General features: G+C 42.3%; 1 protein-coding gene across 1 annotated transcript in view; it reads left to right on the forward strand.

Moving 5' to 3' along the window:
- Positions 1 to 14035, forward strand: part of KCNH7 (potassium voltage-gated channel subfamily H member 7) — a 685804-nt gene that overhangs the window by 23592 nt on the left and 648177 nt on the right. The window contains exon 2 of the mRNA XM_077447576.1: positions 13166 to 13396. Within this exon, the coding sequence (XP_077303702.1) occupies positions 13166 to 13396 (231 nt within the window). The remainder of the gene's footprint in view (positions 1 to 13165; positions 13397 to 14035) is intronic.

The raw sequence follows: 14035 nt of genomic DNA on the forward strand, positions 1-14035 counted from the left end.
AGCTACTGGAGGGATGATAAAAGCATCCCCTTGAATTACTCTGGCTCTTAACAGCTGGTAAGATAAGATATCAGCCACACAGGGAGTGCTTTCTTTTCATTGAATTAGCCAACCCATAGCAAGAAGCAAAGCCTGTACATATAATGACCAATAATGGCTGCCTCCCTATGCATAGATCATTATAATACTATATATGATAAGTTAAAATATATGTATAAGACAGATACATAGATAGATAGATATATAGATAGATAGATAGATAGATAGATAGATAGATAGATAGATAGATAGATAGATAGATACACATACATACATAGATAGATAGATAGATGTTCAGTACCTTCTATAAATATAGTGCTGTCTACTATATTATCATTATCTGTAAACTCTATCTCCGGAGATCACACAAGTGATCCACCATGGGTATACATGTGTTGTCATAATGTGAAGCTGGTTGGAAAGTCCTGACACAGAATTCACACGACCAGTCGCAATTATCCTGACACATTAGAACTCAAGACTAAAGCCTCGTACACACGATCTGGTTTTCCGACGGGAATTGTGTGATGACAGGCTGTTGGCGGAAAATCTGACCGTTAGTACGGTCCATCAGACAATTGTTGTCAAATTTTCTGCGGACAAATGTTGGATCGTAGGTTTTAAAATTTTCCGTGGACAAATGTTTGTTGTCGGATTTTCCGAGCATGTCAGATAAAAGTCTAAATTACAAGCACACATGCTCGGGAGCAAGGACGAGCCAGAAGCGGTCGGTCTTGTAAACTAGCATTCGTAATGGAGAATTAACATTCGTGACGTGGCAAATTATGAAATCTCGAAATGCAGCGCACATTCTCTTCTTCTTTAATGGGATAATAGTGAAGCTGCTTTGCTGGAGTTTTTGCAAACTAATTTTTAAAGGCTTTTTTTTTCTAGTGATATCATCCAATATACGCTTATTGCACTTTTTTTTACCAAAAATATATAGAATGCATATTGGCCTAAACTGATGTAAAAAAAATTTTTTTTTGGATGCGGAATGCTGGACTCGGGAGCGCGCCCACAAGGTAACCCCCCGGGAGAGCGCTTCTCCCAGGGGGTTATCTGATGCGGGGAGGAGCTGAGACAACCGCAGAGGGACCCCAGAAGACCAGGATCAGGGCCACTGTGTGCAATACGAGCTGCACAGTGGAGGTAAGTAGGACATGTTTGTTAATATGACATGTTTGTTATTTAAAAAATAAAATAAAATTAGCTTTAGTGTCACTTTAAGTGGTTAAGCTTTGACAATAAAACCTGAAAGCTGATTGGTTTCTGGTTTCTTTGAGGAGCTGCACCAGATTTTGCATTCGCCAGTTTTAGTAAATAACCCCCCAAGACTTTCTGGCAAATCATCTGGTATTTTTATGTACTTGCAGACTTATTAAAGCTATACAATATGGGGAATATTGCATGTATTGAACAGGTGTACTGAATTGTATTTTTTAAATTTTGCCCTGACATATGCTTCTATTGGATACGCCACACATACATTACAAAACAGTAATGTCAGTGCTTGTTTGCAAGTATTGCAGAAACTTTGAGGCTCATTTACATTATATGCATTGAGCTGCTCTGTATAGGCTTGCAGTGCTTCCCTTTGCAGCGCACACCAGCGGCTGTGTTATAGTGCGCCTGGTGTAGTGCCTGGTATAGTGCGCCTGGTGTAGTGCCTGGTATAGTGCGCCTGGTATAGTGCGCCTGGTATAGCGCGCCTGCTATAGTGCCTGGTATAGTGTGCCTGGTATAGCACGCCTGGTATAGCGCGCCTGGTGTAGCGTGCCTGGTATAGCGCTCCTGGTATAATGCGTCTGGAATAGTGCGCCTGGCATAGCACGCCTGGTATAGCGTGCCTGGTATAGCGCTCCTGGTATAATGCGTCTGGCATAGCACGCCTGGTATAGCACGCCTGGTATAGCGTGCCTGGTATAGCGCTCCTGGTATAATGCGTCTGGCATAGCACGCCTGGTATAGCACGCCTGGTATAGCGTGCCTGGCATAGCGCGCCTGGTATAGCGTGCCTGGTATTGCGCACCTGGTATAGCGCGCCTGGTATAGTGCCTGGTATAGTGTGCCTGGTGTAGTGCGCTTGGTATAGCGTGCCTGGTATAGCGCACCCGGTATAGTGCATCTGGTATAGTGCGCCTGGTATAGCATGACTGGTATAGTGCGCCTGGTATAGCACGCCTGGTATAGCACTCCTGGTATAGCGTGCCTGGCATAGCGCGCCTGGTATAGCGCACCTGGTATAGCATGACTGGTATAGTACGCCTGGCATAGTGCACCTGGCATAGTGCACCTGGTATAGCATGACTGGTATAGTACGCCTGGCATAGTGCACCTGGCATAGTGCACCTGGTATAGCATGACTGGTATAGTATGCCTGGTATAGCGCGCCTGCTGGTGTAAATAAGCCCTCATTTTCAGCAACCTAGCAACATTCTCCAATCTCCTATTATGCTGGGTACACAAGGAAATATATCTTTAACAATTTCTATCTGTGTTCTTTTGAGTCTGTTTGAAACATAATAACTTTATTAAATAGCTGTTACCTATTCTAGTCATAAAATGGAATTGCTGTGCCAGAACAATTTATCTCCGCTGATCCACCGAAGAGGCAAGAACATGTCGGCTGATTGTGATGGAATGTTAAAATTATTCAGAAGGAAATTGATATATTCTGCAACATATAAACTTACTGCCTCCTAGATTATAGTCCGCCAGATCCTGGCACATGTGACATCCATTAATTCTTTAACTAAGTCATATTAGCACAACTGACACTGGGAAATGAATGCAGAAGGGTGATATAATTAGCTTAATATGTTCAGTGTATTTGGAAAGTCTATCCTTTTTTAATAAACTAGAATCAGGAAATGATTCTAAATGATAGATGAACAGGGAGCGTTTATAGAAATACAATAATTGCAGTTATTTCAGTTATGAAAAGCATTATATTCTTCTTAAAGGATATATCAGAGCAAAAAAATAAAATAAAAAATCAGTACATCTTTGTGATATGTGCTTATTTCCCCATGGTTTTTGATTTAAAAAATACAGCAAGTATGAACAAATAACTGTTGAGCTGCCAAAATCCAGCATGCTCCTTACTATTTTAGATGCCTAAAGCCCCGTACACACAATCGGAAATCCCGCCAGCAAAAAACTCCAATCAACAAATGTTGCATGTGAGCTTGTTGGTGGAAAGTCCAACTGTGTGTATGCTCCATTGAACATTTGTTGTCGGACTTTCCGCCAACAAATGTTGGCTAGCAGGTTTTTAAATTTTCCGCCAACAATTTTTTTTTTGTCGGACTTGTGTACACATGTCCGTAGCACAAAAGTCCACGCATGCTGGGAATCAATGCTCACCAAACACAACATTAGCAGAAGGAGCCCAAAGGGTGGCGCATGACTATTGAACTTCCTTTTTATCATCTCGTTGTACGTCTTGTACATCACCATGTTCCCACGTTCGTAATTGTTGGCCAACATTTGTGTGACCAAGACAAGTTGGAGCCAACAACCTTCGAATAAAAATCCACAGTTTTGTTGTCAGAAAGTCCGATCGTGTGTACGGGGCATAAGGCTTCATGTACACAGAACGTTTCTCAACCTATCCTGAACGCTGGAACATCACAGCTAGTAATCCATGTTTAACCACTTGCCGACCGCCTCACGCCGATGTACGTCGGCAGAATGGCACGGGCAGGCATAAGCACGTACATGTACGTGATTTGCCTCCCGCGGGTCGGGGGCCCGATCGGGCCCCCGCCCGGTGCCTGCGGCGGTCGGTTTTCGTTCGGGAGCGATCCCGGACGAGGGGACGGCCATTCATTCATGGCCACCCCCTCGCGATCGCTCCCGACGAATGGAAATCCTCGGTGACATCACTTCCTCTCCTGTAATGTAAACACAGGAGAGGAAGTGATGTATTCTCTCCTCCGTGTCGGTATTTTTCGTTCCGACACGGAGGAGAGCGGATCAGTGAGTTGCACCAACACATCCCACACACAGTAGAACATGCCAGGCACACTCACACCCCCCCTTTACCCCCCGATCACCCCCCCAATTACCCCTGCCCCCCCAGTCACAGTGACACCAATGTCATTTTTTTTTTTTTTTTTTTTTTTTTTGCATTGGTGTCATTTGTGACTGTAATAACTGTTAGGGCAGTTAGGGTTAGCCCCCTTTAGTTCTAATGTACCCCCCTAACCCCCCCAATAAAGGTTTAACCCCGTGATCACCCCCCGTCGCCAGTGTCACTAAGGCTGGGTTCACATTGCAGCGGTTTATGAGAACGAATGTGATTCGCACCGCACTGCAGTGCAAATCACATCCGATCTCTGTGCGATTCGAGTTCAGCCATTCGCCGCACCCGCCGCACCCGCCACACCCGCCGCACCCGCCGCAAATTCGCACGGGACCCTTTTTTTGGCCCGCAGCAGAATCGGATCGCATGGGTGTTCACACCATGCGATCCGAGTTTGCAGATCGCACTGCGATATGCGAACTGATCTGGGGGTGTCAGTAACATTTCACTGACACTCCCAGCAGTTCGCATAGGGCAGTGTGAACTGCCGCCTGGAGGCATGCGATGCGGGAACCTGCCGCGGATTCGCGGCGTTCCCGCATCGCTCCAGTGTGAACCCAGCCTAATAAGCGATCATTTTTCTGATCGCCGTATTAGTGTCACAGGTGACGCTAGTTAGGCAGGTAGGTATTTAGGTTCGCCGCAGCTTTTTATAGCGCTAGGGACCCCCATATACTACCGCATAAAGCCCCCTGATTGCCCCCTAGTTAACCCTTTCACCAGTGATCACCATATAACTGTTACAGGTGACGCTGGTTGGTTAGTTATTTTTTTATAGTTTCAGGGCACCCGCCATTTATTACCTAATAAAGGTTTAACCCCCTGATCACCCGGCAGGTGTCATTTGTGACTAATAACTGTTAGGGCAGTTAGGGTTAGCCCCCTTTAGTTCTAAGGTACCCCCCTAACCCCCCCAATAAAGGTTTAACCCCATGATCACCCCCCGTCGCCAGTGTCACTAAGGCTGGGTTCACATTGCAGCGGTTTATGAGAACGGATGTGATTCGCACCGCACTGCAGTGCAAATCACATCCGATCTCTGTGCGATTCGAGTTCAGCTATACAGATAGTATGGCTGAATTCGTGTCGCACCCGCCGCACCCGCCGCAAACTCGCACGGGACCCTTTTTTTGGTCCGCAGCAGAATCGGATCGCATGGGTGTTCACACCATGCGATCCAAGTTTGCAGATCGCACTGCGATATGCGAACTGATCTGGGGGTGTCATTAACATTTCACTGACACTCCCAGCAGTTCGCATAGGGCAGTGTGAACTGCCGCCGGGAGGCATGCGATGCGGGAACCCGCCGCGCATTCGTGGCGTTCCCGCATCGCTCCAGTGTGAACCCAGCCTAATAAGCGATCGTTTTTCTGATCGCTGTATTAGTGTCACAGGTGACGCTAGTTAGGCAGGTAGGTATTTAGGTTCGCCGCAGCTTTTTATAGCGCCAGGGACCCCCATATACTACCGCATAAAGCCCCCTGATTGCCCCCTAGTTAACCCTTTCACCAGTGATCACCATATAACTGTTACAGGTGACGCTGGTTGGTTAGTTATTTTTTTATAGTTTCAGGGCACCCGCCATTTATTACCTAGTCTCACTAGTGTACCCCTAAATTTAGGGGTGTCTACTTTCTAAAATGGGGTCATTTGGGGGGGGGGGTTTGTGCCATCTTGGCATTTTATGGCCTTCAAAACTGTAACGCCCTTAGAAAGCCTGAAGGCGGTGCTTGGTTTTTGGGGCCCCGTACGCGGCTAGGCTCCCAAAAAGTCCCACATATGTGGTATCCCCGTACTCAGGAGAAGCAGCAGAATTTATTTTGGGGTGTCATTTCACATATGCCCATGGCATGCGTGAGCAATATATCATTTAGTGACAACTTTGTGAAAAAAAAAAAAAGTTTGTAATTTTCCCGCAACTTGTGGCAAAATATAAAATATTCCATGGACTCAACATGCCTCTCAGCAAATAGCTTGGGGTGTCTACTTTCTAAAATGGGGTCATTTGTGGGGGTTTTGTGCCATCTTGGCATTTTATGGCCTTCAAAACTGTAATAGGTAGTGAGAAGTGAACTCAAAAAATTACGCCCTTAGAAAGCCTGAAGGCGGTGCTTGGTTTTCGGGGCCCCGTACGCGGCTAGGCTCCCAAAAAGTCCCACATATGTGGTATCCCCGTACTCAGGAGAAGCAGCAGAATTTATTTTGGGGTGTCATTTCACATATGCCCATGGCATGCATGAGCAATATATCATTTAGTGACAACTTTGTGAAAAAAAAAAAAAAAAAAAAAAAGTTTGTAATTTTCCCGCAACTTGTGGCAAAATATAAAATATTCCATGGACTCAACATGCCTCTCAGCAAATAGCTTGGGGTGTCTACTTTCTAAAATGGGGTCATTTGTGGGGGTTTTGTGCCATCTTGGCATTTTATGGCCTTCAAAACTGTAATAGGTAGTGAGAAGTGAACTCAAAAAATTACGCCCTTAGAAAGCCTGAAGGCGGTGCTTGGTTTTCGGGGCCCCGTACGCGGCTAGGCTCCCAAAAAGTCCCACATATGTGGTATCCCCGTACTCAGGAGAAGCAGCAGAATTTATTTTGGGGTGTCATTTCACATATGCCCATGGCATGCATGAGCAATATATCATTTAGTGACAACTTTGTGAAAAAAAAAAAAAAAAAAAAAAGTTTGTAATTTTCCCGCAACTTGTGGCAAAATATAAAATATTCCATGGACTCAACATGCCTCTCAGCAAATAGCTTGGGGTGTCTACTTTCTAAAATGGGGTCATTTGTGGGGGTTTTGTGCCATCTTGGCATTTTATGGCCTTCAAAACTGTAATAGGTAGTGAGGCGTGAAATCAAAAATTTACGCCCTTAGAAAGCCTGAAGGCGGTGCTTGGTTTTCGGGGCCCTGTACGCGGCTAGGCTCCCAAAAAGTCCCACATATGTGGTATCCCCGTACTCAGGAGAAGCAGCAGAATTTATTTTGGGGTGTCATTTCACATACGCCCATAGCATGTGTGAGCAATATATCATTTAGTGACAACTTTGTGTAAAAAAAAAAAAAAAAATTTTTTTTTTGTCATTATTCAATCGCTTGAGGCAAAAAAATAAAATATTCAATGGGCTCAACATGCCTCTTATCAATTTCCTTAGGGGGTCTACTTTCCAAAATGGGGTCATTTGGGGGGGTTTTGTACTGCCCTGTCATTTTAGCACCTCAAGAAATGAGATAGGCAGTCGTAAACTAAAAGCTGCGTAAATTCCAGAAAACGTACCTTAGTTTGTAGATGTGACAACTTTTGCGCAAACCAATAAATATACAATTATTGACTTTTTTTTTACCAAAGACATGTGGCTGAATACATTTTGGCCTAAATGTATGACTAAAATTGAGTTTATTGGATTTTTCTAATAACAAAAAGTAGAAAATATCATTTTTTTTCAAAATTTGCGGTCTTTTTACGTTTATATCGCAAAAAATAAAAATCGCAGAGGCAATCAAATACCATCAAAAGAAAGCTCTATTTGTGGGAAGAAAAGGACGCAAATTTTGTTTGGGTACAACATTGCATGACCGCGCAATTACCAGTTAAAGCAGCGCAGTGCCAAAGTGTAAAAAGACCTCTGGTCATTTACCAGCAAAATGGTCCGGTCTGAAAGTGGTTAAAAACGTGTGTTTAGCAGCATTTACAAGCGGTGTTTGTGTTCAGGAGCGTTTACTATAAGATAACTTCAGGAGACCCTCCCAAATGATTAGAAAGCACTAAAAACAAGGATTTATTAACTATTTCAGCCATTCTATGAGAGAACAGTATGAGTAGCAGCTGAGAAAGCAGTGTGCTTGTAGCTAGCTGTTATTTTTGGGTTGGCTTGTCAATATGGATCCCATGATGAGCATGTGTGAGAAATGTGTGAGGAAATGTGTGAGGAAATGTGTGAGGAAATGCTCCTGATGTTGCTTTTGCTGAGGCTCCAAAGACAAAGAAAATTGTGTGAGAGGACCAGAGTTTTTCGCTACTGGACACATCCATTGATGTCTCAATGCATGTCCACATGATACTTTTCTAATACGTATGTACAGCTGCGTAATTACCCAGAAACATTTTTTAAAGGTGGCATGTCAATTGCCACCTTTGACTTTAGCTGGAAAACTTTATAACATGTTGGGTCATAAAGAGATGCAAACAGTCAGACATTAGGGTCTCAAGCGCAATGTGGGGGTCATCAAGTTAAATTCTCAATGGTTGAAGGGTGAGTGAAATTACTATTCAACTTCAGCGTCAAGTAATGCAAGTCGTGCATTGTACAGCATAATTGGCTGATGAGGGGACTATCACATGGTATATCAAGATTGCATGCTTAAGTGATAATTTAGTTTTTGTTGTGTTTTTAGCATTTTCCAGGCTCAAATGTAATAAATAAAAAGTTTCCCTTTAAAAACGCTACTAGACAAAAACGTGCCTAAATGCGAGTAGCCGCGTTTGGCGTTTGAAATGCCTCTAAACACAGCTTCTGAATGCATTTTTTTTGGGGGGGGGGGGGGTTGCTGGCCGACTGGGGGGGTGGTTGTTTTCCGCCCCCCCCCAAAAAAAAAACACCAGCCGCCACTGATTAGTACAGTGACAGTTTATAGTATTAGCACTGATCGCTATATTAGTGTCACTATTGATTTCAGTTAGTGTACCCCCAAGCTAGCATCAGCTAGAATCTGATTGCCTACTTTCACTGTCCTACTGTAGTAGAAGTCGCTGATTAACCCCATTACTAGTATAAAAACAAAATCCAGGATATATACCATAGGCACTATATTTTTCATGCATACCAACTATTATACACGTATTGGTATTTTATTTAAGATGGGTATCAGAATACATTTTAGCCGAAATTCATGAAGAAATTTAAATTTTAACATTTTTTATTGGATCTTTTTTTTTTCTGTCTTTTTTGTTTATATAATAAAAAAAATGCCAAAAGAATGCACTATTTGTGTGAAGAAAATTCTATAAATTTCATTTGGGCACAGTGATGCATAACCGTGCAATTGTCAGTTAAAATAGCGCAGTGCCAAATAGCAAAAAATGGCCTGGTCTTGAAGGGGCTAAAACCTTCCGGAGGGCAAGTGGATACTGTACTTATGAATATTATTAATTCATCTTTCACAAAGTCATTTCAGTTTAAGCTTAGATGTCTTTAAATAAAGCCTTGGTTAACCACTTCCCGACCAGCGCACGCCAATGTACGTCGGCAGAATGGCACAGGCAGGCATATTGGCGTACAGGTACGTTCAATCTTAAATGCCGCCTGCTCGCGCGCGTGCTGATCGGGATCCCCATGAGTCCGGTCGCAGGTCCTGCGGACTTGATAGCCGCGGGCATACCCGCGATCGTCTCATGTGGCGGCTGAACTCCCAGATGCCGTTGTAAACAGCATCTCCCCGTTCTGCCTAGCAACAAGTGGCACTGATCTCTGCGCCATGTGATTGGAGCAGAGATCAGTGTTCACTAAAAGAAAGCCCAACCCCCAACAGTTAGTAACACCCCTAGGAACACTTAACCCCTACACTGCCACCCACTGGTTAACCCCTTCACTGCCAGTGTCATTTACACAGGAATCACTGCATTTTTATAGCAGTGATTGCTGTATGAATGACAGTGGTCCCAAAAATGTGTCACAAATGCCCGATGTATCCGCCATAATGTCGCAGTCACAATAAAAATTGCTGATCACCACCATTACCAGTAAACAAAAAAAAAATTATTAATAAAAATGCCATAAAACTATCCCCTATTTTGTAGATGCTATAACTTTTGCACAAACCAATCAATAATCGCCTATTGCGATTTTTTTTACCAAAAATATGTAGAATATGTATCGGCCTAAACTGAGGGAAAAAAATGTTTTTTTTATATATTTTTGGGGGATATTTATTATAACAAAAAGTAAAAAATAATGCGTTTTTTTCAAAATTGTTGCTCTATTTTTGTTCATAGTGCAAAAAATAAAAACCACAGGGGTGATCAAATACCACCAAAAGAAAGCTCTATTTGTGGGAAAAAAAGAACGCCAATTTTGTTTGGGAGCCACGTCGCATGACCGCGCAATTGTCAGTTAAAGCGACGCAGTGCCAAATCACAAAAAGTGGTCTGGTCTTTGGCCAGCAAAATGGTCCGGGGCTGAAGTGGTTAAAGCACAGCAAAAAACATGACAGCAGCAAAATAAAGAGAATGGCTTAAATTGTTGGCTCAGGTTTGTTGCTGTAGAAAGCCTCACCTACAAAAGCCACCAAAACTTTTAGGCAAGCAGTGATTGGTTCTAAGTTTCTATTAGCTTATAAATGGACCCATACTGCCTCCATTTACCAACAGTGCATGGGCCTGAGGACCTTATAGCTCATGCACTAGACATTGCACTTGTGGACAGGTGCAGAGGCCTTGTCAAATCTCCAGTATCAGAGGCCCGAGGTAATTCTGCAGTATTTACTCTGTTCTAAACAGGACCGGTCAACTTTTGATAAATTTCTTGGCAGGGAGTATTTGATTTCCAAATTAGACAATTTGGTAGATGTAGGACAGCCTTTAGTGAGGCCTACTGATTCATTCAGGTTTTCTATTTACTTGGCTCCCTAGCACAGATAAAATATTTGAGTATCACTTTTTAAAAACATTTGCCATCAGCCCCACTTAATGCCTAGCTTATATTCATGTGTCTACCAGCCACCAGCTGCCACACTTCCTAATGCAGTCCTAGGTGAGGGACCTGTGCATCAGTTTATCCCTACTAAAATGGCACCACTACTGTATTACACATAGCTAAGGCAGCCATCAAATAATGCTACATCATATCATCCACTACACAGAATATATATCCATCGAGTAATGTGGACAGAGCATTACTTTTCCAGCTAAATAGAATATTTAAGATGTATATTCTATGTACGATAGTATTTACTATAAAGGTGGGCTAGTGTCTAGGGTAGCAGTGATAGGGAGCACGTGCCAAAACCCAAACTATGATCATTTATTTCTACTTCATTTCCCTATTCTTGACAGCTTTGGACATTTGTGCCTAAGCTCAGAAAATTAAGTAAAGGGGACACTGAGAAGAATCACTACAGTCCAAGAAACATTAAACCATATTTATGTTATTTTGGTTATTTTGGTTATAGCTCTGTGCAGGTAAAATGTAGTTGTGAATATAAAGTCGATATTTTTGTGACTCCTATAGTTCGTTGTAGAATTTGTTTTTACTAAAATAATTGCATGAGAGAAGGGATGAATCGGGCAGGGCTTCGGTTTCAAGTAAGTGACACATAATGGGCTACTATGAGATGCATAGTAGCCCATTATGCTTTACCTTTGCAGGGAAATAAAGAGGAAGTAAAACCCATCAGGGTTTACTTCCTCTTTAATATTTAGGAAAACATTTTGAAAACGCCCAATGGTCTTTCTCCTGGAAAGCATATATCCTGGTGATGTGTGCACACTATACATCTCGAAGTCCATAGTCCATCCTGGGAGCAAGCAAGAGCGGGGGGGCTACATTCCTACATATAGAGGTATCATAGAGAATGAACATAGCCACCCTCTTACACAGCCATTCTAGGTTTTCTCCAGAGGTTTCTAGGGGTCCCTTGAGCTGTATCTTATTGACCTCCTATTTAATGGTGCCTGCAGAGTTACAGGGTCAACATCACTAAGCAGAGCCAGCAGCATGACACCAATGATCTTTATAGTCTGTCTATAAGGGTTGCATTCTTCCTTCTGACCACCAATGTAAGGGGCATTTTCCTAATGCAGGCGATAGATGGTGGAATTTCGAACTAATTTTCTTTTCAATATCAGAAATTTTTTGTGATCCGATGGTGCCACCATTGATTTTTGAAATTCGGCCGACCAAGCCTTCAATTTCACCTCATGTTGCTACAGAAAATAATTTTCTTGGCTGGGAATCTTCTTTTCTCTACGTAAATTTTCTTTTATCTCCGTAAATTTTCTTTTATCTCCATAAATATTATTTTCTTATTACATTTCTCACACGATTCTCCCATCATTGATTAGAAAATCGTTAGTTTTTCAAAAAATTTCAAACATGTCCGATTCCACAAATTTTATTTCCGCATGAAAATCGGCTGTTGCTGCAGCCCACTAATGGTGCGAAATTCATACGAAAATTCTTATGCTGCGTACACACGACCGGACTTTTCGAGGGACTAGGTCCAACAAACTTTCGACGGAGTTCTGACAGAGTTCTGACGGACTTTCCGAATGAACAGACTTGGCCACACACAATCACACCAAAGTCCGACGGATTCGAACGTGATGACATACGACTGGACTAGAATAAGGAAGTTCATAGCCAGTAGCCAATAGCTGCCCTCGCGTCGGTTTTTGTCCTTCGGACTAGCATACACACGAGCGGATTTCTTGGTAGGAACTGGGTCAGGCGGAGTTCTGGCGGAAAAATTTGAAACATGTTCCATTTCTAAAGTCTGTCAGACTTTTGCAAATCAAAAGTCCGCTGCAGCCCACACACGATCGAATGGTCTGCCGGAATCATTCCGTCTGACTTTTGATGTTGAAAAGTCCGGTCGTGTGTACGCGGCATTAGATATGATTTTCGAAAGAAAATTCTTTTGAAATTCGAACTGTGTATGGCCGGCATTACTGTCATCTGATAAATTGGATTTAGTAAGGTTTCCCTGAGACCTGGAAACTATTTTGGGGGTTCCTTTGGGATAAAAAGGTTGAGAAAGGCTGCTCTAACAAAGTCAGATCACATCAGCAAAATAAAAGTATTTGGAGATTTGGAGGAGGCTGAGAGCAATAGAAGGGGCTTGATCAAGTTCAGAACATATATACTTGAACATATTTTTTTCTTTTCATACCAACGCTTAATACCACTTTAATCCTTGGTCATGTTAGCCCATTCAAATACAAAATGTTCATGTTTGACTGGAGCATTCCTACAAAAATGTTTGTTTGCTTACACGTTCTTGGTTTGTTTTAACTATAATATTCCAATTTTTCTTTTACAGATAAGAAATTCATTATTGCTAATGCCAGGGTCCAGAACTGTGCGATTATTTACTGTAATGATGGCTTCTGTGAGATGACAGGATTCTCAAGGCCAGATGTCATGCAGAAACCATGCACCTGTGACTTCCTCCATGGCCCAGAGACCAAGAGACATGACATCGCACAGATAGCGCAGGCCTTGCTGGGGTCAGAAGAAAGGAAAGTCGAAGTCACCTATTACCATAAAGACGGTAAGACAGAAGCTTCTACATTGATGTCTATATTTAGAGCCATATTGATTAATCTATATTAGTTTGTTCTTGGCTTGTTCCGGCAATATGTTTCATGTCCTGTATGTCAGCTGTGTTTAAAGAAGTCTTTAGGGACTCGGAGGCTGCTGTAGAGGAGGATTTAGAGGAGGTGTATGAATGTAGGTTGAAGGCCCTCGGAGATAATTACTCATTAGTGAAGTGTAAAGGATGCCTATGGAAAATTTTATTTTTTGCTTTATCATTCTTTATTCTAGTGATGGTGTTGCTAATAAATATTGTATGACTTTGGCACCTCTATGTGCAGATTTGTGAAAATATGTAAACTTATGTATTTTTCTAATGCAGTATTTATGAGTTTTCAGTGCATCTCCTATGTCGTATAGTCACATGTGTTTGAAGTGAGAAAACAGCATGTTTTCCAGCATGCGATGTCGTTTCCCACAGTGCATATATTAAAAAAAAAAAAACTTTTTTCATACCTCTTATATGCTTTTTAGAGGAGTTTTTATTGCATTCTATGATATGCAAACTAAAACGTAAAAAAATATATATATTGCAGCACAGAGGAATAGCTAAAAGTTATAAAACAAAGCTAAGTGGGGCTTTATCATACCTGAT

The sequence above is a fragment of the Lithobates pipiens genome, unplaced genomic scaffold (genome assembly GCF_037356315.1).
Source record: "Lithobates pipiens isolate NorthernLeopardFrog02 unplaced genomic scaffold, aLitPip1_a1.2 Scaffold_22, whole genome shotgun sequence".
Classification (NCBI taxonomy): Eukaryota; Metazoa; Chordata; class Amphibia; order Anura; family Ranidae; genus Lithobates; species Lithobates pipiens.